This window comes from Myotis lucifugus, unplaced genomic scaffold, assembly GCF_000147115.1.
Source record: "Myotis lucifugus unplaced genomic scaffold, Myoluc2.0 scaffold_138, whole genome shotgun sequence".
NCBI classification, from domain to species: domain Eukaryota; kingdom Metazoa; phylum Chordata; class Mammalia; order Chiroptera; family Vespertilionidae; genus Myotis; species Myotis lucifugus.
Genome location: NW_005871186.1, coordinates 1,821,011 through 1,844,186, shown reverse-complemented (window position 1 = coordinate 1,844,186; position 23,176 = coordinate 1,821,011). Strand labels below are relative to the sequence as shown.

The 23,176-nt window shown below is 43.0% G+C and overlaps 2 protein-coding genes across 2 annotated transcripts; one reads left to right on the top strand and one right to left on the bottom strand.

Moving 5' to 3' along the window:
- LOC102424213 (olfactory receptor 51G2) lies at positions 1–954 on the bottom strand. The gene has a single exon (XM_006094520.1). The coding sequence runs from the start codon at positions 952–954 to the stop codon at positions 1–3; it is 954 nt and encodes a 317-aa protein (XP_006094582.1).
- An 8,731-nt stretch (positions 955–9,685) lies between these two features.
- TRIM21 (tripartite motif containing 21) lies at positions 9,686–16,872 on the top strand. The gene is made up of 7 exons (XM_014460747.2): positions 9,686–9,750; positions 10,891–11,344; positions 11,774–11,869; positions 12,977–13,207; positions 14,813–14,835; positions 15,529–15,629; positions 15,922–16,872. Exons 2-7 carry the CDS (start codon positions 10,937–10,939, stop codon positions 16,467–16,469), a joined length of 1,407 nt encoding a protein of 468 aa, XP_014316233.1. The 5' UTR covers positions 9,686–9,750; positions 10,891–10,936; the 3' UTR covers positions 16,470–16,872.
- Positions 16,873–23,176: the final 6,304 nt, after the last annotated feature.

The following is a 23,176-nucleotide window of genomic DNA, read 5'->3' as shown; positions in this document are numbered from 1 at the left end:
CTAGGAAACATCAACCCTTTTTTCCTGGAAGCGCTTTAGGAGGCCCTGGCGGATCTGCTTAGACTTGATGCAGTAAACGATGGGGTTCATGAAGGGTGGAACCAAGAAGTGCAGGTTAGCCATGAGCACTGCCAGAGCAGGGTAGCTATGCTTCTCTACTCGGTGCAGCACAGATAGCCCCAGTTTGGGCAAATAAAAGATGAGAACAATGCAGAGATGTGAGACACATGTGTTGAGTGCCTTGAGACGTTCCCCAGGTGATGCAAGACCTAGCACGGTCCTTAAGATCAGGGTGTAGGAGAGGACAATGAGGCAGGAGTCAAGGCCCAGTGAGAGGAGTATCGAGACCAGGCCAACCAAGCTGTTGATCTGGGTGTCTGAGCAGGCCAGTCCTACAAGATCACAGTGCAGGCAGTAGCAGTGAGAGAGTACACTGATCTGGGGAAAGAGCAGATGCCGCAGGAGCATGGGTCCTGGGAGGTTGAGCACGACAGCCCTCACCAGGATGGCAGCCCCCACTTTGGCCATGGCTGAGTGGGTAAGAATTGTGGCATAGTGCAGAGGGTCTCGGATGGCAACAATACGATCAAAGGCCATGGCCAGCAGCACACCAGATTCCACATAGGTGAAGGCATGGATGAAGAACATCTGTGCAGCACAGAGATCAAAGGGCAGCTCACGAGCACCCAGCCAGAAGAGCCGCACCATAGTTGGGAAGGTGGAGGCACAGAGGCCCAGATCTGAGGCTGCCAACATGGACAGGAAGATGTACATGGGTTGTTGTAAGGCTGGGTCTGTGCGGATCAGGAAGAGGATGATACTGTTGCCCAGGATGGAAACCACACAGATAAGGTTGATGGGGATAGAAACCCAATGATGAGAAGCTTCCAGGCCTGGAAAGCCAGTGAGGAGGAAGGTAGAATGACCATAAGTGCTGGTGTTGCAGGAGAACATCATGATTCCAGGAAGGGATTGTGCACCCTACAAGTAAGAGGCATTCATTCATTTGATCATCACTTATAAAGTCCCTAAGTGTGGGCTGCAAATTAAGAGCTGCTCCATAACCCTTTCTTAGTCCATGAAAGAAACCTCATTCCTCTTAGGAGCTCCATTCCCTTCCATTTCCTGGCTAGTTTAATATTATCTTTGAAAAAGTAGTATTGAATCAATTTTACGAGTTGATCTATACTTATTAGTTCAGCTACTCAATACCTATCTTCTCTTTTGCCTAAACAACCTCTTTTATTCACTTAAGCAATACCCAAAAGCCTCTCTCTTCAAAGTGTCTTCTCAGATGAAATAATTAGTGGCTCAGTGGTTGAGTGTCAACCTGTGAACCAGGAGGTCACAGTTTGATTCTCGGTCAAGGCATAGGCCCAGATTGTGGGCTCAGTCCCCAGTGTGGAGTATGCATGAAGCAGCCAATCAATGATTCTCTCTCATCATTGATGTTTCTATCTCTCTCTCCCTCTCCTTTTCTCTGAAATCAATAAAAATATTTTTTTCAAATAAAAAAGGAGAATAATATTCTTAGAGACAGGTTTTCCACAGTTTGATAGACATGTTAACAAATATTCCAGAAAGGATACTCAAACAAATGGTGTATTTTTAAAACCATCTTCTGTGGAGACTGGTTGGTTTTTCTTCTGGCGCCATTATGCAACCAACATTTTCTGTATTTCTTTTCTGGAAATGCTTTTGGGCCCCTAACAGGCTCTTTGAACGTCAATAGTGACACATTTCTCTCCTGTGAAGATGGGTTGGATTAGGAAAAGTAATCAAGAGTTCTTCAAAGCTAAGTCTGGTAAACTCAAATGCACTCATTTTTGTTAAGCTCTCTCTTCCTCAATCCCACATCCACGTCATTGGCTGCTTAAAGCTTGCACATTTTCTGCTGACTCTGCCTCTGAGACAGTTCTGGGGACACATTTAATTTGAAGGCACCTTCCTCTTACATATCTCTTTTTCATCCCTTTTACCATAAAAGCTGTTGTGACAACCCCAAGTACTTTGTGACATTCCCAAGTACTCTGAAGTTCTCCTCAGTGTGGGCAGAACGGTGAGGCTGACAGGTCTCGAGGACACCACCTGAAGAATGGAGCAGAGAAGCATGAGCTCCAGAACCCCAAGGGTTAATGTTAAGCAAGGAACCGAGAATGTGTACTGCAAGCTCATCTGTTTCCATAGCAGAGTTAGGCTGCAGTCTCCACAAGTTCTCTCTTCATCGACAGGACTGCATCTCCATTTGTCTTCTAAGTATCTTCACATGGATTTGCATTGTAAATTAAATGTCCTACAGAACCACAAACTGTAATTCCCCTATTTTCTCCCCAAAGTTCACCTTCCAATACCTCTCAGGCTTTGTTTCCTTTCCTGTTATCCATGAAATTTCCAGGGGAAACACACACACACACACACACACACACACACACACACACACTTAGTATCTCTTTTCACTCTGTAACATATTCCCCATATCTATATTTGAAATATCCCCTCCTTTCACATCCCAGTTAACTAATGTAGCCAAAGTCACCATCATGTCCCTAGATAGTATAACAGCCTCTTAAACTGTCCTACTTTTGTCATTTTTGTCACTCTTTATTGTTCTAAATTTATCATCCAAATTTCCATTTGAATCATGATCAGACTACTTGAGAAAAGGAAAGTGTGGACATTTAAATGAACATGTGCATAGGGAGGAAACGCAGTGATCAGGTTTGTTTTAGGAAGATGTCTCCTATATCTTTGTTAAATAACTCTCACGGGTCCCTGAGGCTGCAGGATCAAGTCTAAGTGAGATCATTAAACCAGGCCCATAAGGGGAAGACCTTGTCCATCCTACATTGCTAACCTACGCAGTTACCTCTCTCCTAAGCATTATAAACACTATTCAGAAGACATTTTTCTACTCATCAAATTTACCATATTTGATAATTCTTAAAATATCTCTTTTGTTGAAATACAAAATACACGCAGAAAAGCCTGCATATTATAACTGTAAAGCTTGATGAATGGATTACCTCAAAGCAACAAGCACTCAGATTAAGAAACAAAATATTGTCAGCCCCAGGGAACTCCTGTGACCCCTTCCAGTTACCCCCTCCTCTCAGGGTTAACCATCATCTGGACTTCTAATGCCACAGATTAATTTTGCCTATTTCAATCATGTAGGATATTCTCTTTTCTATCTGCCTTACTTCAAATTTACATCTGTTTGTTGAAGAAATGAATATATGATTTTATTATTTTTACCAGCACTATCTTACTAAACTGACTTTCTGTTATGTGTCAAGCACAGTACTAGGAAATGACAGAGAGCAAAGAAAACTCACATAAGCCAGGAATACCCTAAAGTCGTGTGCTTGTTTGTTCCATTATGAGTGTGTACAATTTCACCGATTGGTGTCTGATAATGATTATTGATGATATGGATAGCTTTTATCATTTATTGACCTTGTGGTAGCCTCTGCGTAGGGATGTTACCTACTCTCTTCACAATAAGGAGCTGAGTCCCAGGTTGAATAACTTGCTACAAACCAAACATCTGGTAAGTGAATGATCCTGATCTCAGTTCAGCACTGATTCTCAAGGCCATGTGCCAGCAGACAGCTTATGAAACTTCTCCCAAACTGTCAGGCCAGAGCCCAAATGGGAAGGCTTTTTCTCTGGATACAACTTCGTCCACACAAAAAAGCACTGATTGTCATTCCACATAGCATCACAGAGTTTTGTACAAAGCTTCTGTGAAATGACAGCAGAGAGAAATGACAACCACAGGCCACAACCCCCCGGAACAAGTGCCTTCTCCAGCAGTTGGCAACTTGGACAGTCCCTGTCCCCGTGGCTCCTGGAGATCCCTACGTCACTGTGCTGGAGTTAAAGCCGACTTTCTGTACTTAAAAACAAACAAACAAACAAACAAGCATTTTGCCATGTCCTTTGCTTTCTGACATTTCTTCCGGGTTTTATGTTTATTTTCTCCAGAAATTAAGGTATTTGTTTTTTATAAATGCTCTCTACATATTGCTTACTCAATCTGCTAACCCTGTGGGATATTTTCCCATTTTCTGATGAGAAAATTGAGGTGCAGGGAGGCCAAATAACTTTCCCAACGTAATGAAGCTAGGTGATTAGAGCTAGGATTTAAATCCAAGCTGGCCTAAAAACAAACGCTATTGGCTTAATTGCGTCATACTAGTATAAGAAAAGGCGATTCTGGCCCTTCGTGGCTATTAGATCCTTTGCCATCAAGAACATTTGAAGGCCAGTTTTTTTTCTCCCCTTTCTCCAACCCGTGTCCCTCTAAAGCAGATGCAGTGTTTTGAGACCAGAGTGAGGTCACCTGCTGAAAGAAGTAGTTCCCAGGACCAGTCCCTTCATCCTCCAGCTAGGCCTCCACCTACATCACTCCCAGTTTTTCCAAACATTCCACACAGGTTGTAACTCGTCCTCCAGATGCAATGGCCAAGTTACCTTCCACAATTCATCTTTACCCAAGACCCAAGAATGCTGCAGTGTCTGATACAAGGGAAAAGCCATCCTCCTCCCCCTGTTCTAATGCTGCAGGGGTGAGAAGAAGTTCAGCAAAGTGTTGTGTTTTTGCCATGTTTAAAAATAATAATAAAAGGACAATAATACTGACCTCACAGAATGCTGTGAACATGGGAAGGACTACAAACTGTTTAGCACACAGTAGGCATTTATGAAAATGTGATGACAAGCAGAGATACCCTGTGGTTTCACATCCATTATCTCATGAAATCTCCCTCCTTCCCAAGTCTGTGAGTGGCATCATCTCCTTTCTTTAGATGAGGAAATAGAGCCTGAGAGGTGTGGAAATCTGTCAATGGCCACATTAAGAGTAAGCATAAGGGACCAGCGTCAAGTGCAGTTCATTGACTCCAAAGCCCATCTGTCTGTCCATTCCTCAGCACTCTCATCTCTAAAATCTTTGATGATAATACTTGTCTCTTGAGATCATTATAAAGATTAAATGAGAATACATGCAAAGCACTTAGAATAGTGCCTGGCACAGAATAAGCAATTAATGAATGTTAGCTATTATGGGTTGTTTTAGTATTTACTACTTTATGAGGTGGGTATAATTATCATTTCCATTTTGCATATGGAAAAACTAAAGTACAAAGTAGTTGGATAACTTGCCTAAGATTGTGAAGTAAGGAAGTAGATGAGCCAGCGTTCAAATCTAAGCAGTCTAACTCCAGAGCCCACATTCTTCAGCACTGTGTCATGTTGCTTCTTTCTGCTAGCTGAGATGATTATTAATATCATTAATGCTTAAAATTTTCATCCCAAAGAAGATGAAATACAATTACAGATTTATGCACTCTCATCTACCACCCCTATCTCCTCCCTCACCTCTTATATGCATCAATCCTTGAACTTCCCCATTGAAAAGTTCTAAGATTATCAGAGGTCCGTGTGTTTATTGGCCATCCCTACGTTTCATAGTGCATGAGTTTAAATATAGACTCATGGCTTAAGAAAATCTTACCCCTAAAAAAAAAATCTCCTAGAGAGCAAAGGAGAAATGTGATAAACTTACACCTGCAAAGAAAAACAATGAGAGGAAGAAATAGAGAGGGAGGAAGAAAGAGACAGAGAATCAATGCAGAGCAGACCCTTCTAAGGGTGTGGGGAAAATTAAACCACACTCTCTGCCCCTCTACCATCTATTCATCCGGGTTTCGGAAGACCATGAATAGTGCAAAGACTGTGTCTTTCTCTGATCAGGGAAGTCTGTCCCCAAATGGTTCATGGCCAAACTAAGAGCCATCTAAGAGTAATACCTAACTTAGAGAAGGTTGGAGACCCTTCTCCCACAAGAGGATTTCCATGGCAACCAGACATTAGTCTCTGGTACTCAAGAGGATATTAGGCTGTAAGTCTCTGGACTTGCCAGCGGAGTCTTGAGACTGAAGAAGCCCCATGCCTGGGGCTAAGAGAAATTACAGAGAAGTAGGCGCTGGCACAGCAGCCTTAGCCTAGCAAAGACTGTCAAGAGCTGGGGACCTAAGGTTTCCCCAAGCCCATGATGCTGTTAAACATCAGCTCTTTCCAAATTCTGCCAGCACTAGCCGGTTTGTCTCAGTGGATAGAGTGCCAGCCTATGGGCCAAAGGTCCCAGGTTCAATACTGGTCAAGGGCACGTACCTTGGTTTTAGTCTCCTGCTTGGCCCAGCCCTGGTCAGGGCTCCTGCAGAAGGCCATTAATCAATGTTTCTCTCTTTCTTCCACTCTCCCTAACACTCAATGGAAAAAATATCCTAGGGTGAAAATTAACAAAACAAACAAAACAAAAAAATTCCACCAATGAGATATTAGGCAACATAGCCAAAGAGGAATGCATGAGGGCTCTAAACATGGGGAGTATGTCAGAGAGGAGAGAATTTCTCTAACTTTATGCCTATACCTAGGGGATGAAGGTGGTTGAAAAATTAGCTCTAATACTGCTCTGCTTAGAAATAAGCTTAGCATAATCCTGTCTAGGCCAGACATCTGCCTCTGGGCAGTCAAAAACTGTCTGGAGGGTCTCCAGCCCCCCAGAAACAACTCAGATCCATTTCACCTCCAGCTGCTTTCTAGCTGTTTGAAGCTTTTATGCTCTAGGGATGAATGGGGTCGTGTGACGAAGCATTCAGTGCTGCCCAGGAGAAATGCTGATGTAGGTTGGTGGTGCAAGGCCTCGGTGTGCAGTCTCCCCATCGCAAGCCCAGCTTTGACACTCCAGGCCCAGCACTCACCATAGCTGCAGAGCTTGTGTCTCCTCTCATCTATCTGTCCGTTTGTGAAATGCATTTCTTGCTGTGTCAATAAAGACCAGAATGTTATAATCCTCCTGACAGAGTTAGGGAAATAACAGGTCTGCTGGGATCCTTGTGCAAATCCAAGAGATTTTCAGAGTTGAACTTATTGAACCCCCTGAGTCCTGGGCCAGGCAGCTCTGGGACTTGGAAGGAAGCATCAGGTGGTAACATCCTGATGATTTTTCATAGAGGGCGCCAAAAGAATACTAAGGTTTCCTGTCCTGAGCACCTGCTCTTCCCAAAAGGTCAGCCCCATGAGTTGCCTGGTGACAAACAGAGGCAGGTGGAGACCAACAGGATGGTTAGGGACTGGGACACACTCGGTCCTTCTGGAGCAAGATACAGTGAGGCATTTCAATATCTCAAGAAAATAAGCCTAAGCTTTTTCCAAATTCTGCCAAAGAGAAATCAGGCAACATAGCCAAAGACGTGTGCCTGAGTGCTTTAAACATGGGGAGCATGTCAGAGAGGAGAGTTCTCTAACCTTATGCCTACACCTAGGGGATGAAGGTGGTGGAAAATAAACCTATGATGATGAAGTAATGTCTCTCCCTTTCTCTGTCAGTATTAACCCTTGGAAATCATCTGTCAAGCATGATGTAATGGAAAAGCTGAGATATATTTCTAGAACTGTCACTTATCAATTGTGATAATAAGCAAATTACTTTAAGCCCTTGGGCCTTTTATGCTTTGTGGAGAGCGGCTAAAGTGTTTAGACAGGTTTAAGCCTCAGACTAATGAGAGAGCACAGTCCTCTCATGGCCACCCAGCACAATTATAGCCAACAGCTATAGTTGTAAGCTTGAAGCTATGGTCCGAACACATGGCCCCACGTGTCTGAGTGATGTGGGCTTGATAGAGTTCAGGTGCATGTACTAGGATCGAAACCCACAATAATGTTGTAAACATCTTGACCACGCCCTGACTTTGCCTCATGGCATCTGTCTATAACATAAAGACACGGCTTGTAATCCATGGCGCTGTCGCTAGCTCTCCATCAGAGAGGCTCTTCATCAGAGAGGACAGTGTCCCACCCAGACCCAGCTTTCTTCTCTTGTCTGTCTTTTCTCAATCCTTCACCGCCCCCTCTCAGGGTCACTGAACCTGACTGAGCTGGCATGGCACATAAGGCACCCAATGTGGGGCTGAGTATGCCATGGCAGTGCCGGCTCGCCACAATGCTTCGCTTGTAAACTGAGAATAATGGTTATTTTGTGGGATCATTGTTAGAATTATAATATAGTGTGAGAGCACTCAGAAAAGGACTTGAAACATCATAGATTCTCCATACGTACTCCCTTTCCTTTCCAATAGGGGACTGAGAACAGGCTTCAGTAGTCTGGACTCCTCTGCATTGTCCATCCACATGTCATGCTTCCCATTCATAGTCAGAGTTTGGGGATTTTTAACTAAACTTTTTATTTGGAAATAAATTTAGATTCACAGAACAGTTTCAAAGATAGCATAAAAGTTTCTGTCTATTCTCCAGCCAGCTTCCTTAATGTTAATATAAACATGGTACATCTGTCAAAACTAAGGAATTACTGATGGTCCATTACTAGTAACTACAGTCCAGGTTTCCTTTGTATTTCATCAGTTTTTCCATTAGTGCCTGTTTCCTAATCAGGGATCCAATGCCGGGTACCACATCACGTCTGCTTAGAACGGTGGTTGCAGGGGCTGGGGAGAGGGAGGAATGAGCAATCATTGTTTAATGGAGACAGAGTTTTGGTTTGGCAAGATGAAAAAAGTTCTGTAGATGGATGGTGGTGATGGCTGCACAGCAATGTGAATGTATTTAATGCCACTGGATTATACACCTAAAAATAGTTAACATGGTAAATTTTATGTTATGGGTATTTAGCACAATCTTTAAAATAATAATAATAACGAAATAATCTAAGAAAATCGCTAGCTCAGTGACAAGAACACAGTTGGTGCTCAATCCCTGTCAATTCCCTTCTTACCACTCTCTGGTGCAGCGGTTCTCAACCTGTGGGTCGCAACCCCTTTGGGGGTCAAACGACCCTTTCACAGGGGTTGCCTAAGACCATTGGAAAACACATATATAATTACATATTGTTTTTATGTAATTATAATCACCATGCTTTAATTATGTTCAATTTGTAACAATGAAATTAGGGGTCACCACAACATGAGGAACTGTATTAAAGGGTCGCGGCATTAGGAAGGTTGAGAGCCACTGCCCTGGTGTGATACACGCCTTGAGGTCCTGCACAATAAATCTCTTATGCCCTGATGTTAAAAGAATAACAAGTGCTGGGAAAAGGAATTGTTTCTGAAAGTAGGAAGCAGATGGTGGCAAGTGAGGGCGCACTCCAGGCCCTCTTCTCTCCCACCAAACCTCCTTAAGAGCAGCTCCCACACGTGGGGGTGGGCTGATGGCCCCTCCATCTAGTTAGTGGTTCTCAACCTTCTGGCCCTTTAAATACAGTTACTCATGTTGTGACCCAACCATAAAATTATTTTCGTTGCTACTTCATAACTGTAGTGTTGCTACTGTTATGAATCGTAATGTAAATATCTAATATGCAGGATGGTCTTAGGAGACCCCTGTGAAAGGGACGTTCGACCGCCAAAGGGGTCGCGACCCACAGGTTGAGAACCGCTGATGGATGTTTTACTGTATTATAGATAGTGAGGACATGGGAGGGGGCACAAAGCAGGAAGCAAACGCAGCGGAGCTTTCACTCTGACCAGCCTCCAAGCACTAGCCCAGGCGTCTGCAGCTTCCGACCCCAGCGGCTATCAACTCCACCTCCGCTCGCCCGTCTCCTGCCTCACCCCGCCCCTTGGGTTTCTTCTCCTCCTCTCGCTCCGCCTCCCCTAGACTTGCTTCTTACAGAAAATCGAAAGTGAAATAGAAAGCCGGCTGCCGCCCCCTGAGTGCCCGGAAAAGGTGAGTGAACAGGCTGGCCCTAGGTACCCCTGCCCAGGTCTGAAGATCCCCTTTCTTCCAGTTCCCACCCTAGAGCCTTGGGGGTCAGTCTCCCCTTCTCCGCAGCAGGTCTTCCTGGGCGGAGGCTGGGCTGTGAACGGGACTTCCAAGTAACGTGGAAGGAGGTCCGGCTGCCCTGCTGCCCGCACCTGAGCTGGGACAAGGGCCGGCTAAAGCTGGGGGGCGGGGGGGGGGTTGGGGGAGAACAGAACGGAAGCCGGAAACCCAGCCGGAGGGTGGTCCCGAGGAGTCCAGTGTGGGGGAGGTCTGCGATCCTGAGACTCCCATCCCCGCCTCTAGCCCTGGCCCGTGTGGCTCACTGGTTGGAGCATAGTCCCGTGCACTGAAAGGTTGGTGCCCCAAAAGGTTGTGGGTTCGATCCCCCGGACCGGACCGATCCCCGGACATTGGGCACTTTCTCTCTCTCTCTCTCTCTCTCTCTCTCTCTCTCTCTCTCTCTCTCCCTTTCTCTCTTTTTCTCTCTCTCAAAAAAAGTACCCCTCTGGAAGAGAGAGGGCCAGGGTTAGGATGGAGGAAATGAAAACAGCTGCTAAGTTCAGAATAGCTGAGAGAAGAGCCCAGGGTATGCTGATTTTATATATATATAGATAGATAGATAGATAGATAGATAGATAGATATAGATATAGATATAGATATAGATATAGATAGATATATTATATATATAATATATATATAGATATATAGATATATATATACACACACACAGAGAGAGAGATACACATATATATTTAAAAGAATATATAAGAATAGCCCCGCCCAGTGTAGCTCAGTTGGTTGGAGTGTCCTCCCGTACACCAAAGGTTGTGGGTTCGATTTCGGACAGGGCACATACCTAGGTTGGGGGTTAGATCCCTGGTTGGGGAAACAGTTTTCACTGTCTCTTTTGGGGACTCAGTTACCCCCTTCTGTCTGACTGAATCAGACAGACTATGGAGGAAAAGGTCTTGTTATTCAGGTTAATGTTCTTGTCTTGTTTTAACCCCTCCAGTTCCTGTCCCTCATATCTTCCTTTGAGTTGTTTTGTTTTCCTCACACACCCTTTCTCGTCTTCTCCCTAACTTTTCTCCTCTCCCTACTAGGTCACCTCAAGATCTCCACTGTGCTGCTTACTAGGAACATCCCGCCATGGCCTCAGCAAAGCCCTTGGCAATGATGTGGGAGGAGGTCACATGCCCCATCTGCCTGGATCCCACAGTGGAGCCTGTGAGCATTGAATGTGGCCACAGCTTCTGCCAAGAATGCATCTCTCAGGTCGCCAAAGCTGGGGGCGGCACCTGTCCTGTGTGCAGGAAGCAATTCCTGCTCAAGAACTTCCGGCCCAATCTCCAGCTAGCCAATATGGTGGACAACCTAAGGCAAATCAGCCAAAATGCCAAGGAGGGCACACAGAAGGAGCAATGTGGGGTGCATGGAGAGAGACTTCTCCTGTTCTGTGAGAGAGATGAGAAGGCTCTTTGCCTGGTGTGTTCCCAGTCTCGGAAACACCGTGACCATCCTGTGGTCCCGCTTGAGGAGGCTGCCCAGGAGTACCAGGTGAGGTCTTGGCACGGAGGCATGAACAGGTAGAAAGGAGATGGGATGGGAGAGGGTCCCCTGTAGAGGTGGGGGACTGGAGAAAGGGAGAGCGTTCCCCACCTTCTTGTCTAATTTAAGGCTCATCAGAACCTTCTTATTCCCAGGAGCAGGGAAGATGCTCTGGGAAAATGCTGCAAAGATCTTATTTCCTTCTGGTTTCCTGGTTAATTAGGAATGACTAGTGCCCCCACCCCTGCCACCCGAACAGTGTGGCGCTTTCTTAAGAAATATGAGGCTTTTTCCAAAAAATGTCACAAAAATTTGAACCCCAATGGGACTCTAGTCCTCCCTCCTTTTCTGCCCTCGGGCTTTTCTGAGAACCCATATGATCTTCCCCCACCTCCTTCTTGGTCTGGTTGGGCATTACCCTGCTTTCTTTCTCTGCAGGAGAAGCTCCAGGTGGCATTAAAGAAACTGAGAAAAGAGCAAGAATTGGCTGAGAAGTTGGAAATGGATGTTGTAACGAAGAGAGCAGCCTGGAAGGCAAGAGTCACATTCCCCAAATGCATCTTAGATCTAAAGCCTAGACGGGGTCCAGGGTCCTAGCCTCAAGAAAACCCTAACCATATCACTACCTGTCTGAAGAGTGATAGGGTCAGCGTATGTCACTCTTTAAGAACCAACAGTCCTCTAGGCTTCCTGGCAGAGGGAAATAAACAGCATGGAGCTCAAAGAGAGCTCCCAAGCAGACACAAAAATTGAGAGTCTTAAGAGAAGATGCTGAGGAAAAAGCCATACCCTAAAGTTCCTGCCCAGTCTTAGGGGTTGACCACACCAATGCCTTAGCATCTGGGACAGAGCTATCCCAGGAGAGAGACGGATACGCCTGTCAGGAAATGACTGGGGCTGTGAGGAACAGACTTGAGGGAACCACCAAGGCCTGAGGTAGGAAAACCAGTCTGACCAGGTGATTGCCTGACTGTGTCCAGATCACTGGTCCAAAGTAGAATGAGGAACTAAAGCTTATTCTGCAGTGGTGGTATGGAGGTGAGGCGGGTCAGGAGTCGGGTGGAAGGAATCATGACCAATAGATACCAGAAGAGGAAGATTTAGGAAGTAGGGAGGGTGAAACAAGCTGTGGTGGCAGAAGGGGTCATCTTGTGTCATTGGAACCCTCTAATCACTAGCACAAGAGGGCGAGCGAAGTACAGCACAAAGACTCTCTTGCCCCAGGACTTAAGAATGGTGTTGTGGACCTGTCTTTGGGAGGTTGTTTGAATGGGGACAGGTGTTAGTCCTCAGTAACACTGAGATATGAAGATAAAAGGACACATTTGAGTGCTGGTTGGGTTTTAAAAGAAGTTGAGGAGAGTCTCTGATTCCAAGGGCTGATGCAGCTGTTATTCTAGGGCAACTGCAGTGTGCCCCACCAATCCCATTCCCCTCTTAATCCCAGAAGCCTCACCCACCCACTTTCCCAGCAAAATTGTGTGTGTGTGTGTGTGTGTGTGTGTGTGTGTGTGTGTGTGTTTCTTCCCGGACAGAGCCAGAGTGGTGAGTCGACAGGGAGTAGAAGTGGGTATGGACACCTCAATTTGGGAGATTTTGATTTTTAAAAAACCCACCTCTCTCTTTCCAATGACACCAAAGGAGAAGGTTGAGACACACAAATTGAGGATCCACGCAGAGTTTGAGCAGCAGAAAAACTTCCTGGCTGAAGAGAAACAGAGGCAACTGCAGAAGCTAGAGAAGGAAGAGAGGGAACAGCTGAGAATCCTGGGGGAGACGGAGGCCAAGCTGGCCCAGCGCTGCCAGGCCCTGCAGGAGCTGGTTTCAGAGCTGGAGAGGAGAAGCCGGGGCTCGGAGCTGGAGCTGCTGCAGGTGAGACGGGAGAGGCCCCCGCTCTGCTCTCAAGGCGGAACCAAACAAAAGCCAGAGCTCCCTGGGGCTACTGTCAGAGCAAACAGAAACCTGGTCCCTGGAATTTTTTTTTTTTTTAATAAAACAAACTGGAATCCAGACCCATGAGTGGTTTGCATTCAAGGCATGGAAAGATACAGATTTAGGAGGGAGTAATCAATCCATGCAGCAATTTTTTTAAAATGAACGTCTCTGTTAACTGCCTGGTCTAACATGTACCAGGTTCATGACCTTGAGAAAGGTCCTTAATCAGGTTTCTCATATGTTAAATGGATATTATAATATTACATATCTCAAAGAATTTTTGTGAGAATTAAATGAGATAATCCACCAAGGCTTTTTGATGAGTATCTGGCCATGGGAAAGTTTTCCTAAAAAACTAAAAATATTGAACTGAAAATTAAGAAACAGTAGCCCAGCCCCAGCCCTGTCACCAATTCTCTCTATCACTCTAGGTTAAGTCATTTTTTTCCTTTCTTGGACCTAATTTCTCCATTTGTGAAAAATAAGGGAAAGGAGATGGACTAAAAAACAAGAATTCCCCAAACTTTAGTCATAATTATATGTCCTTTATACTTTCTGCTACTTCTATGAACCACCTAAGTGATCTTAACATATTATTTTTCTTTAAATTGTCTCACACTTTTGCCAGAATAAATTTAGTTTAAAAGGAAATTTGTCCTAACCAATGATAGGCAAGAAATCATGTTGATATTGTTGCTGATATTTTTTCTATTTCATAAGAATAACTGCATATTCTTAAATAACACATATTACATGCCAGGCATTGAATCCCTCCTGACATTGTGAGGAGGTGGTTCTCCTATTATTCCATTTTCTAGTTGAGAACACTAAGGCACAGAGATGTTAAGAGATTTAGTGAGAGACAAAAGCTAAGTAACTTGACCCAGTTCACCCGAATAGTATGAGAAAGAGCTAAGATTAAAATAAGTACATAACTATTTTTTTAAATCATCAGTGTATATGCTACTTAAAATGATCTCATATCCACCAGTGATTCGTTTGCCAGGCTTCTAATGCACTTTTGGAGCACCAGGACCAGATACGGGCTCCCAACCTCAGCAACAGAATATTCTTAGGTGATTTGATTTCACATATGTGAGGGAGCAACATTAACGACAGCACAGGACAGAGCTTTAACCAACCTTTTCTCTCCAAACAACTCAAGCCCACAAATGAGACAGCAGTTTCTGTGCATCCTGACTTGGCTATTCTTTTCCTGTGGCTGTCTCTGGGCCTCAGCCAGGCGGGGCTATTTGATTCTTTCCACTCTTGCCACCCACTTCCTCTCCCCAAGAATCTAGTTTTTCGTTCTCTTGGCTATAGGTTACATATGGTTATATGTGGATTTCTGGTTACCCACGAGCATCCAGACATCCCTCTGTTCCAAGTTGGTCAGAGATGTCTTTTGGGCCATGGCCCAGAGGGACTGGGCAGAGCAGTGTCCTAAGGACCTCAGGGTGGCATTGCATCACCCACGGGACTGACGTCTCAGTCGTTCAACCAGTGATTCTGGAACTTACTCTCTGTCTCTTTTTTCCTCAGGAGGTGAAAAGTGTCCTGCAAAGGTAAGGAGAGGTTTTCTTTGTTGGAGGAAGGGGTGGCAGGAGGTGTATTTACCTGCATTAATGATTATTGAGTTAGAGAAACATGCACTGAAGTCTTCCCCATGCACCTTCCTATTCTCAGAGATACAATCCTCCATGAAATATTTTCTGGTCTCCCAGGGCTAATTCTTGGGCATCTCAGTTGGTGAGTTGTCCAAAGTAATTGGACTGTAACATCTTCACAAAATGAAGCCCTGACAAACAGGGAAATTCTGGGACGTTCTGGGTCTACAGCCTGATGGGACTTCTTTTAAAAACTAACTAGCGGCTAGTTACTAGCCACACACCTCCCAGAAAAAGCCATGAGTAGGACCCACGGCATGCGGCTCCTTGACGTTCCTTAGAAAATGATTCCACGTAGATCAGCGCCCTGCCTGTAAAATGAAACCGGAAGTGCTTGTGTGGTGACCTCGGGCTTGGAGAGGAGATAGGGACTATGCACATGCTCCAGAGGCCCATGTGATGGGGAGGCCTGGATATGGTGTAAATCCTGCCTCCTTTTGTCTCTCACCCCCATATATTCTAATATAGCAGGTGTTTGTAAATTTGTGTTTAATTGAATTATCAGTCATCTGCAAGAGAGGTTATCGCATTGGGGTTCGGTGAGGATGGGGTAGGAGTTGAAAATGAGGTGTCTAACTCTGTTTCTCCCAGGAGTGAATCCTGGAAACTGGGAGAGCTGGACATCACCTCCCCAGACCTGAGGACTGTGTGCCTTGTGCCAGGGCTGAAGAGTATGCTGAGGATGTGTGGAGGTGAGGCAAGCTCCAGGAGTACAGAACCAGCCTATGAACAGCAGCGGGATGACAAGAGTGTGACTAGGTCCAGGGTCAGGGAGAGATGTCAGGTCAAAGCAGCTGGGGCAGGAACAGAGCTAGGGAAAGTGGTTCCCTCAAAAGTCCGGACAAGGGCTGGAGCTGGCTTGGCTGGGGGGTCATTTCCTCACACAGTGATGTTCAGGCTTACCCCATCATCCCCCCCACCACAGAGACAGGGTTAGTTACTCCCCACACACTCTCTGGCCTAACTGTGGTCCTTTCTCTGCAGTACACATCACTCTGGATCCACACACAGCCAATCCGTGGCTTATCATTTCAGAGGACAAGAGACAAGTGAGGCTTGGAGACACCCAGCAGAAGGTGCCTGAAAATGAGGAGAGATTTGATACTTATCCTATGGTCCTGGGTGCCCAGTGCTTCGACTCTGGAAAACGTTACTGGGAGGTAGATGTGACGGGAAAGGAGGCTTGGGACCTGGGTGTTTGTAGAGACTCTGTGCAGAGGAAGGGGCATTTTATACTCAGCCCCATGAATGGCTTCTGGACAATTTGGCTGTGGAAGAAAGAAAAATATGAGGCTGGCACCTGCCCGCAGACTCCACTCCACCTCTCGGTGCCTCCATGCCAAATTGGGATCTTCCTGGACTATGAGGCCCGTACTGTCTCCTTCTACAACATCACTGACCACGGCTCACTCATCTACACCTTCTCAGAATGCGCCTTCACTGGGCCCCTACGGCCTTTCTTCAATCCTGGTTTCGATGATGGTGGAAGAAACTCAGCCCCTCTGACCCTCTGTCCTCTGAGGATGGCATGATAGGGAGCCACTGACTGTTGATGGCTCTCTCGGGACACTGACACCTCTTTTGTTGACTCCCCTCCTCAGCCACTGATCCTCTTATTTTCCCATGACCTCAGGACTGCCTTTGTCTCTGCAGAGGTGTGGGGATACCAGCAAGCCAGGTTTGACAAGGAGGTCACTGAACATCTATGTCAAGTGATCTTCAACCTCAGTATGCCTGCCCTAGATGGCTTATGATTCCCTCTACAAAACAAACTATTTATATTTGACTCAAACTCATCTGGATCAACTAAAACATGTTCTGCCTTCTCTTTTTGTTTTCTCCTCCCCATCTCTAGGCCTTTGCTCAGATCTCTATTTTATCTTACATAGTTTGCAAAAGGGCTTCCCAAATAAATTGTGCCTCTATGCCATTCAACTCTTGTTCTCATACTCATTTGGGACAAACTTTCTAACACAAACACATTTGATTATAGGTGGCTCCACATTTTTTTAAGGTGAATTAAGCACACCTTAGATTGCCAAGTTAAATATCCAGCCTGCATACCCGTTCTCACCATTATCTCCCAACTGTATCGTTTTTGTTTGTTTGTTTTTGTTTTGTTTTTTGTTTTTTTTTAATTTAAATTCTTTATTGTTTAATATATTACATAAGTCTCCTTTTTCCCCCATTGACTTCCGCCCGGCTGTCCTCAACCACCAGCACATGCCCTCACCTCCCTCCCCTCCCCCCCACCCCCCCCCGCCCCATCTATGTCCACTTGTTATGCTCACATGCATGCATACAAGTCCTTTGGTTAATCTCTTACCATCTCACTCCCCACCTTCCCTCATAAGTTGGATAGTCTATTCCATGCTTCTATGACTCTGGTTTTATTTTTATTCAGCAGTTTATGTTGTTCATTATATTCCACAAATGAGTGAGATTATGTGATATTTATCTTTCTCTGACTGACTTATTTCGCTTAGCATAATGCTCTCCAGGTCCATCCATGCATAGTATTCCATTGTGTAGATGTACCACAGTTTTCTAATCCACTCATTTGTTGATGGGCACTTAGGCTGTTTCCAGATCTTAGCTATGGTGAATTGTGCTGCTATGAACATAGGGGTGCATATATCCTTTCTGATTGGTGTTTCTGGTTTCTTGGGATATATTCCTAGAAGTGGGATTACTGGATCAAATGGAAATTCCATTTTTAATTTTTTGAGGAAACTTCATACTGTTTTCCACAGTGGCTGCACCAGTCTGCATTTCCACCAGCAGTGCACAAGGGTTCCTTTTTCTCCACATCCTCGCCAGCACTTGTGTTGATGATAGCCATTCTGAGAGGTGTGAGATGGTACCTCATTGTTGTTTTGATTTGCATCTCTTGGATGATTAGTGGCTTTGAGCATGTTTTCATATGTCTCTTGGCTTTCTTTCTTTTTTTTTGAATTAAACTATTATAATTTAATGATAATAATAATGATCATGAATTATCCACCAGTAGAACATAATCAGTATATTGTGCTTAAAAGTCAAGAAAATGTTAAATGCATGCTACAAAGAATTCCATTAAAAACTTATTTTTTAATTAAATGTATTGGAGTAACATTGATTAATAACACTATATAATTTTCAGGTATACAAGATTCTAATTTGACGTCTGTGTACTTTTAATTATTGCATGCCCCCCTTCCAAAAGTCTAGTTTCCTTCTTTTACCTTATATTTGACTCTCTTTACCTACTTCACCCTCCCTCCACCATCTTCCCCACTGGTAATAACCAATCTATTGTCTATATCTATGAGTTTGTTTTTGTCTGAAAACTTTAATTTTTTTAATTTTTTTAATTTTTTATTTTTTATTGCTTAAAGTATTAAAAAGAGTATTGCATATGTCTCCTTTTTTTCCCCCGCCCTTGACAATCCCCTGGCCTCCCCTACCCCCCCCCCCCCAGTGTCTTATGTCCATTGGTTATGCTTATATGCATGCATACAAGTCCTTCGGTTGATCTTTTACGCCCCCCCTCCTGCCCCCCAACCCTCCTCGGCCTTCCCACTGTAGTTTGACAGTCTGTTCGAGGCTGCTCTGCCTCTATATCTATTTTTGTTCATAAGTTTATAATGGTCTTTATTATCCATAAATGAGTGAGATCATGTGGTATTTTTCCTTCATTGACTGGCTTATTTCACTGAGCATAATGCTCTCCAGTTCCATCCATGCTGTTGCAAATGGTAAGAGTTCCTTCTTTTTTACAGCAGCATAGTATTCCATCGTGTAGATGTACCACAGTTTTCTAATTCATTCATCTACTGATGGGCACTTAGGCTGTTTCCAGATCTTAGCTATGGTGAATTGTGCTGCTATGAACATAGGGGTGCATATATCCTTTCTGATTGGTGTTTCTGGTTTCTTGGGATATATTCCTAGAAGTGGGTTGGGGCAGGTGTGGGAGGCAACCAATCAATGTGTGTCTCTCTTACATCGATGTCTCTCTCTCTCTCTCTCTCTCTCTCTCTCTCTCTCTCCCTTCCTTCCACTTTCTCTAAAATCAATGGGTGAAAAATATCCCTGGGTGAGGATTTAAAAGAAAAATCTCAGTCTAAGATTGCCAGGTCTTAAGCTAAGCACATATTTAACTTTACTTAAAAATTGCCCAATTTCTCCAAAGTGCCAATACTTTTGTGAATTTCCACCAGCAATGTGTGAGCTGCCATCACTCCACATCCTCATCAGAACCTGGTACTATCTTTTTTTCAATTTAAGCATTCTAATAGGTTGTTAAAGGTACATCATTGTAGTTTATGTTACACTCCCAGAATGATGAGGTTTGTTAAGCAGCTTCACAGATGGAAGACACTAGCCTAGGCCACGGCGGAACCCCACCAGCAGCCATGAGAACAAGTGGAAAAGGGGAATCCTTGTGCACTATTGGTGGAATGCTAAATGGTACAATCACTATGGAAAACAGTATGGACGTTCCTCAAAACATTAAAAATAAAACTACCATATGATTCAGCAATCCCATTTCTGAGTGTGCATCCAAAGAAATTAAAATCATGAACTTGTAGAGATATCTGTATTCCCATAATGCTGCATCATTATTTACAGTTACAATATATGGAAATAGCCTAATTGTCCATCAACCTATGAGTGGATAAAGAAGATATGAGAACAGATGTGTGTGTGTGTGTGTGTGTGTGTATTTCAGTTATGATAATGAAGAAAATCCTGCTGTTTGTAACAATATGGATGAAACTAAGGGGGCATTATGCGAAGAGAAATAAGTCAAATAGAAAAAGATAAAAACTCTATGATATCAATTTACATAGAAAATAAAATAGCCAAACTCAGAGAAACAGATTAGCATGGTGGTATCCTGGGGCTAAGGGTTGGAGGAAATGAGGAGATATTGGTAAAAGGGTATAAATTTCCAGTTATGAGATTAACAAGTTCTGGAGAACTAATGTACAGCATAGTGATTATAGCTCATACTACTGTATTATATATTTGGATGTTGTTAAAAGAGTAGATCATTAAAAAAATGGTAGCTATGTAATGGGATGGAGGTGTTAGCTAAAGCTGTGGTTTCATCATTTTGAAATACATACATGTACCTTAAAATTACACAATGTTGACAGGAGCGGGCTGGAAGAGGTCAATGAGGAGGGAAAGAGGACCTATGTAATACTTTCAACAATAAAGACTTTTTTAAAATTACACAATGTTATATGTCAATTATATCTCAATAAAGTTGGAAAGAAGGAAAAGAAAAGGAGAATAAAGATACATAGCAAAAGATATACAACCAATAAATGCCATTGTATTTAAGGATTGGAAAAAAAGTATTGCTATAAATGATTGAATCCTAACATAGTAATTATGAATATGGACTGAATATTAGATAATGGTATTGTATCAATGTTAAATATCCTGAATTGTGTACTGAACTATGGTCATATAAGAGGTTCTTGTTCTTAATAAATACATGCTGAACATTTAAAGTGAAAGGTCATGATATCTGCAAATTATTACAAATGGTTTACCAAGAGAAAAGTGTAAAGCCCTGGCCAGATAGCTCAGTTGGTTAGTGTACTTCCAATATGCCAAGATTGTGGGTTTGAAACTTGGACAGGGCATGTATAAGAATCAACCAATGAATGCATAAATAAGTGGAATAATAAATCAAAATTTCTCTCTCTTCCTTTCTCTCTATATATAAAAGGAAGAAAGAAAAATGTAATAATAACATATTATATATATATATATATATATATATATATATATATATATACACACACACCAAGGATACAAAAGAGAGAAAGCAAAAAGGAAATGTGGCAAAAGTATAATAATGGGTAACTGCAGATGGAGGCTAAATGGGTTTTCATCGTAATATTTTTGCAACATTTTGGTACATTTTAATTTTCTTAAAATTAATATAAGTGAAATTTTTTTATTGAGCTTCTCTATAAATTAAGTGGAAGTAGAATTCTGGATCACCTTCTTATATCATTTTGACTAGAATGCTATGGTTTAAATATAATGCACAGATAAAAATATATTTCTTAGGCATATACAAATATTTATATATAGTTACTTGGCTTAATTAAATAAAAGTAAAAAGATACAAAAAGGTGGAGATACATTTACCAGAAGCAGAGCTGAATAAGATAACTGAAAATTAAATGTAGATCATTTGGTAGCCAAAGGAAAAGAGGATATAGAGTGGCTTTCATAGTTGACCTTGATTCACATGAAGTAGTACAAGTACACTTTCCAAAACATATTCAAGTATTTTCATATAAAAACTTAAAACATTATTATTACAAACCCCAAAGTTGTATTGACTTAACAAATGTGGTATAAATTTAATTCATTTCCCTATGTTACCAAGGAACACTTTTGTTAAGTGTTTTTAAATTACGTTGATTTTCATAATTGAGCTGACTGAAAACAGGATTAATATTTACTAATTGCCATTAAAATAGAAACAGGAATAAATTGTGGTAATGCTACCAATTTATTAGAAATAAGTACATGAGCACAAATAACAAAGGAATATGCAAAGTAAACAGCGGGCTAGTCAGACTTGAAGAGCCATAATGACTTGATCCCATGTGTGGGAGCAAGGAGATGTTGTTGAAAGGACAGCTCTAAATCTGGACTCCCTGGAATAAGAGCTACCCCTAAGGCTCTCAGGCAAATACATAAAATCTCAGTTGCTTGGCGCCAGTCACTCGGAGACCTCTTGTGACTCACTTCATCTAGCACATGAGAACTCCATTTAAAGCAGGTGAGTGATTTTTTTTATTTCTGTGGGATGAAATTTCAGGCAAGAATGCCCTCTCCAGACTCGATGCTACAGGACCTACGGTAGGTGGTGGAAAATATTAGGACCATTGACTAGAAATAAATAGACAGAATGGAAGAGACCAAATCAGCTGTGTGCTAGAGCCACTTGTACTGACTCATTTGTGCCCATTGCTTGCAGACTCCACATTCACTGACATCACGTGGGCAGCTGGAACAAGACCATGGTAGGAGAATACACACTGCAGAAATTGGCAAATACTACCGATCAGGATTTTGTATTTGCATATGTATTTAAAGTATGGAAATGTAAAATAAACTACAATGATGTATCTTTAACAGCCTATTAGAATGCTTAAATTTTTAAAAAGATAGTACCAGGCCTTAGCCGGTTTGGCTCGATGGACAGAACATCAGCCTGTGGTCTGAAGATCCCGAGTTCGATTCTGGTCAGAGGCACATGCCCAGGTTGCAGGCTCGATCCTCAGTGGGGGGCATGCCAGAGGCAGCCTATCAGTGATTCTTCCTCTTCATTGATGTTTCCATATCTCTCTCCCCCTCTCCCTTCCTCTCTGAAATCAACAAAATAAAATATATATGTAGGTGTTTTTTTTAAAGTACCAGGTCCTGATGAGGATGTGAAGTAATGGCAGCTCATACATTGCTGTTGGAAATTCACAAAATTGGCACTTTGAAGAAATTGGGCATTTTTTAAATAAAGTTAAACATATGCTTACTCTATGACCTGGTGATCTTAGACAGAATTGTTTTAAATACTCACCCGAGGATATTTTTTCCATTGATTTCAGAGAAAGTGGAAGGAAGGGAGAAGGAGAGAGAGAGATAAACATTGACATGAGAGAGATAGACATTGATTGCTTGCCTCCCACACATGCCCAGACCAAGATAGGGATTGAACCTACAACCCCAGGTACCTGACCTTGGTTGGGAATCAAACCCGAGACCCTTCCATCTGTGTGCCTACACTCTAACCAATGAGAAACACAGACCAGGGCTAAACTTAGATTTTTAGCCAAACAAAGTGTAATTTAGTTTTCACTTCATATCAAATATTTGAAATTTTAACATCTTTATTTGTAATCATCAGAACCTGAAAGCAATCCAAATGTATGTAGTCCAACTGGAAAATGGATGACTTAATCTGGTACATCCATATAATGGAATACTGCCAGCAATGAAAAGGCATGAACTACTAATACGAGTATAACATAGAAAAATCTCAAATGCATTAGGCTAAGTGAAGCAACCCAGACTGCAAAGGATACACACAGCATGACTCCATTTGTAAGACATTTTGGCAAAGACAGGATTGTAAGTACAGAAAACAGAAAAATATACAGATAATCGAATTTTCCTCTGTCTCTGTAAATAGGTGACAAGGTCTTAAAAGATTTCCACGAGT

Bases quoted from the DNA above. Each gene is read 5' to 3' on its own strand.
- LOC102424213 (XM_006094520.1), bottom strand. From the start codon at position 954: ATGTTCTCCTGCAACACCAGCACTTATGGTCATTCTACCTTCCTCCTC.
- TRIM21 (XM_014460747.2), top strand. From the start codon at position 10,937: ATGGCCTCAGCAAAGCCCTTGGCAATGATGTGGGAGGAGGTCACATGC. The intron at 11,870-12,976 runs GCAAGAGTCACA...ATGACACCAAAG, and splicing joins CGAAGAGAGCAGCCTGGAAG to GAGAAGGTTGAGACACACAA. The intron at 13,208-14,812 runs GTGAGACGGGAG...TTTTTTCCTCAG, and splicing joins CGGAGCTGGAGCTGCTGCAG to GAGGTGAAAAGTGTCCTGCA.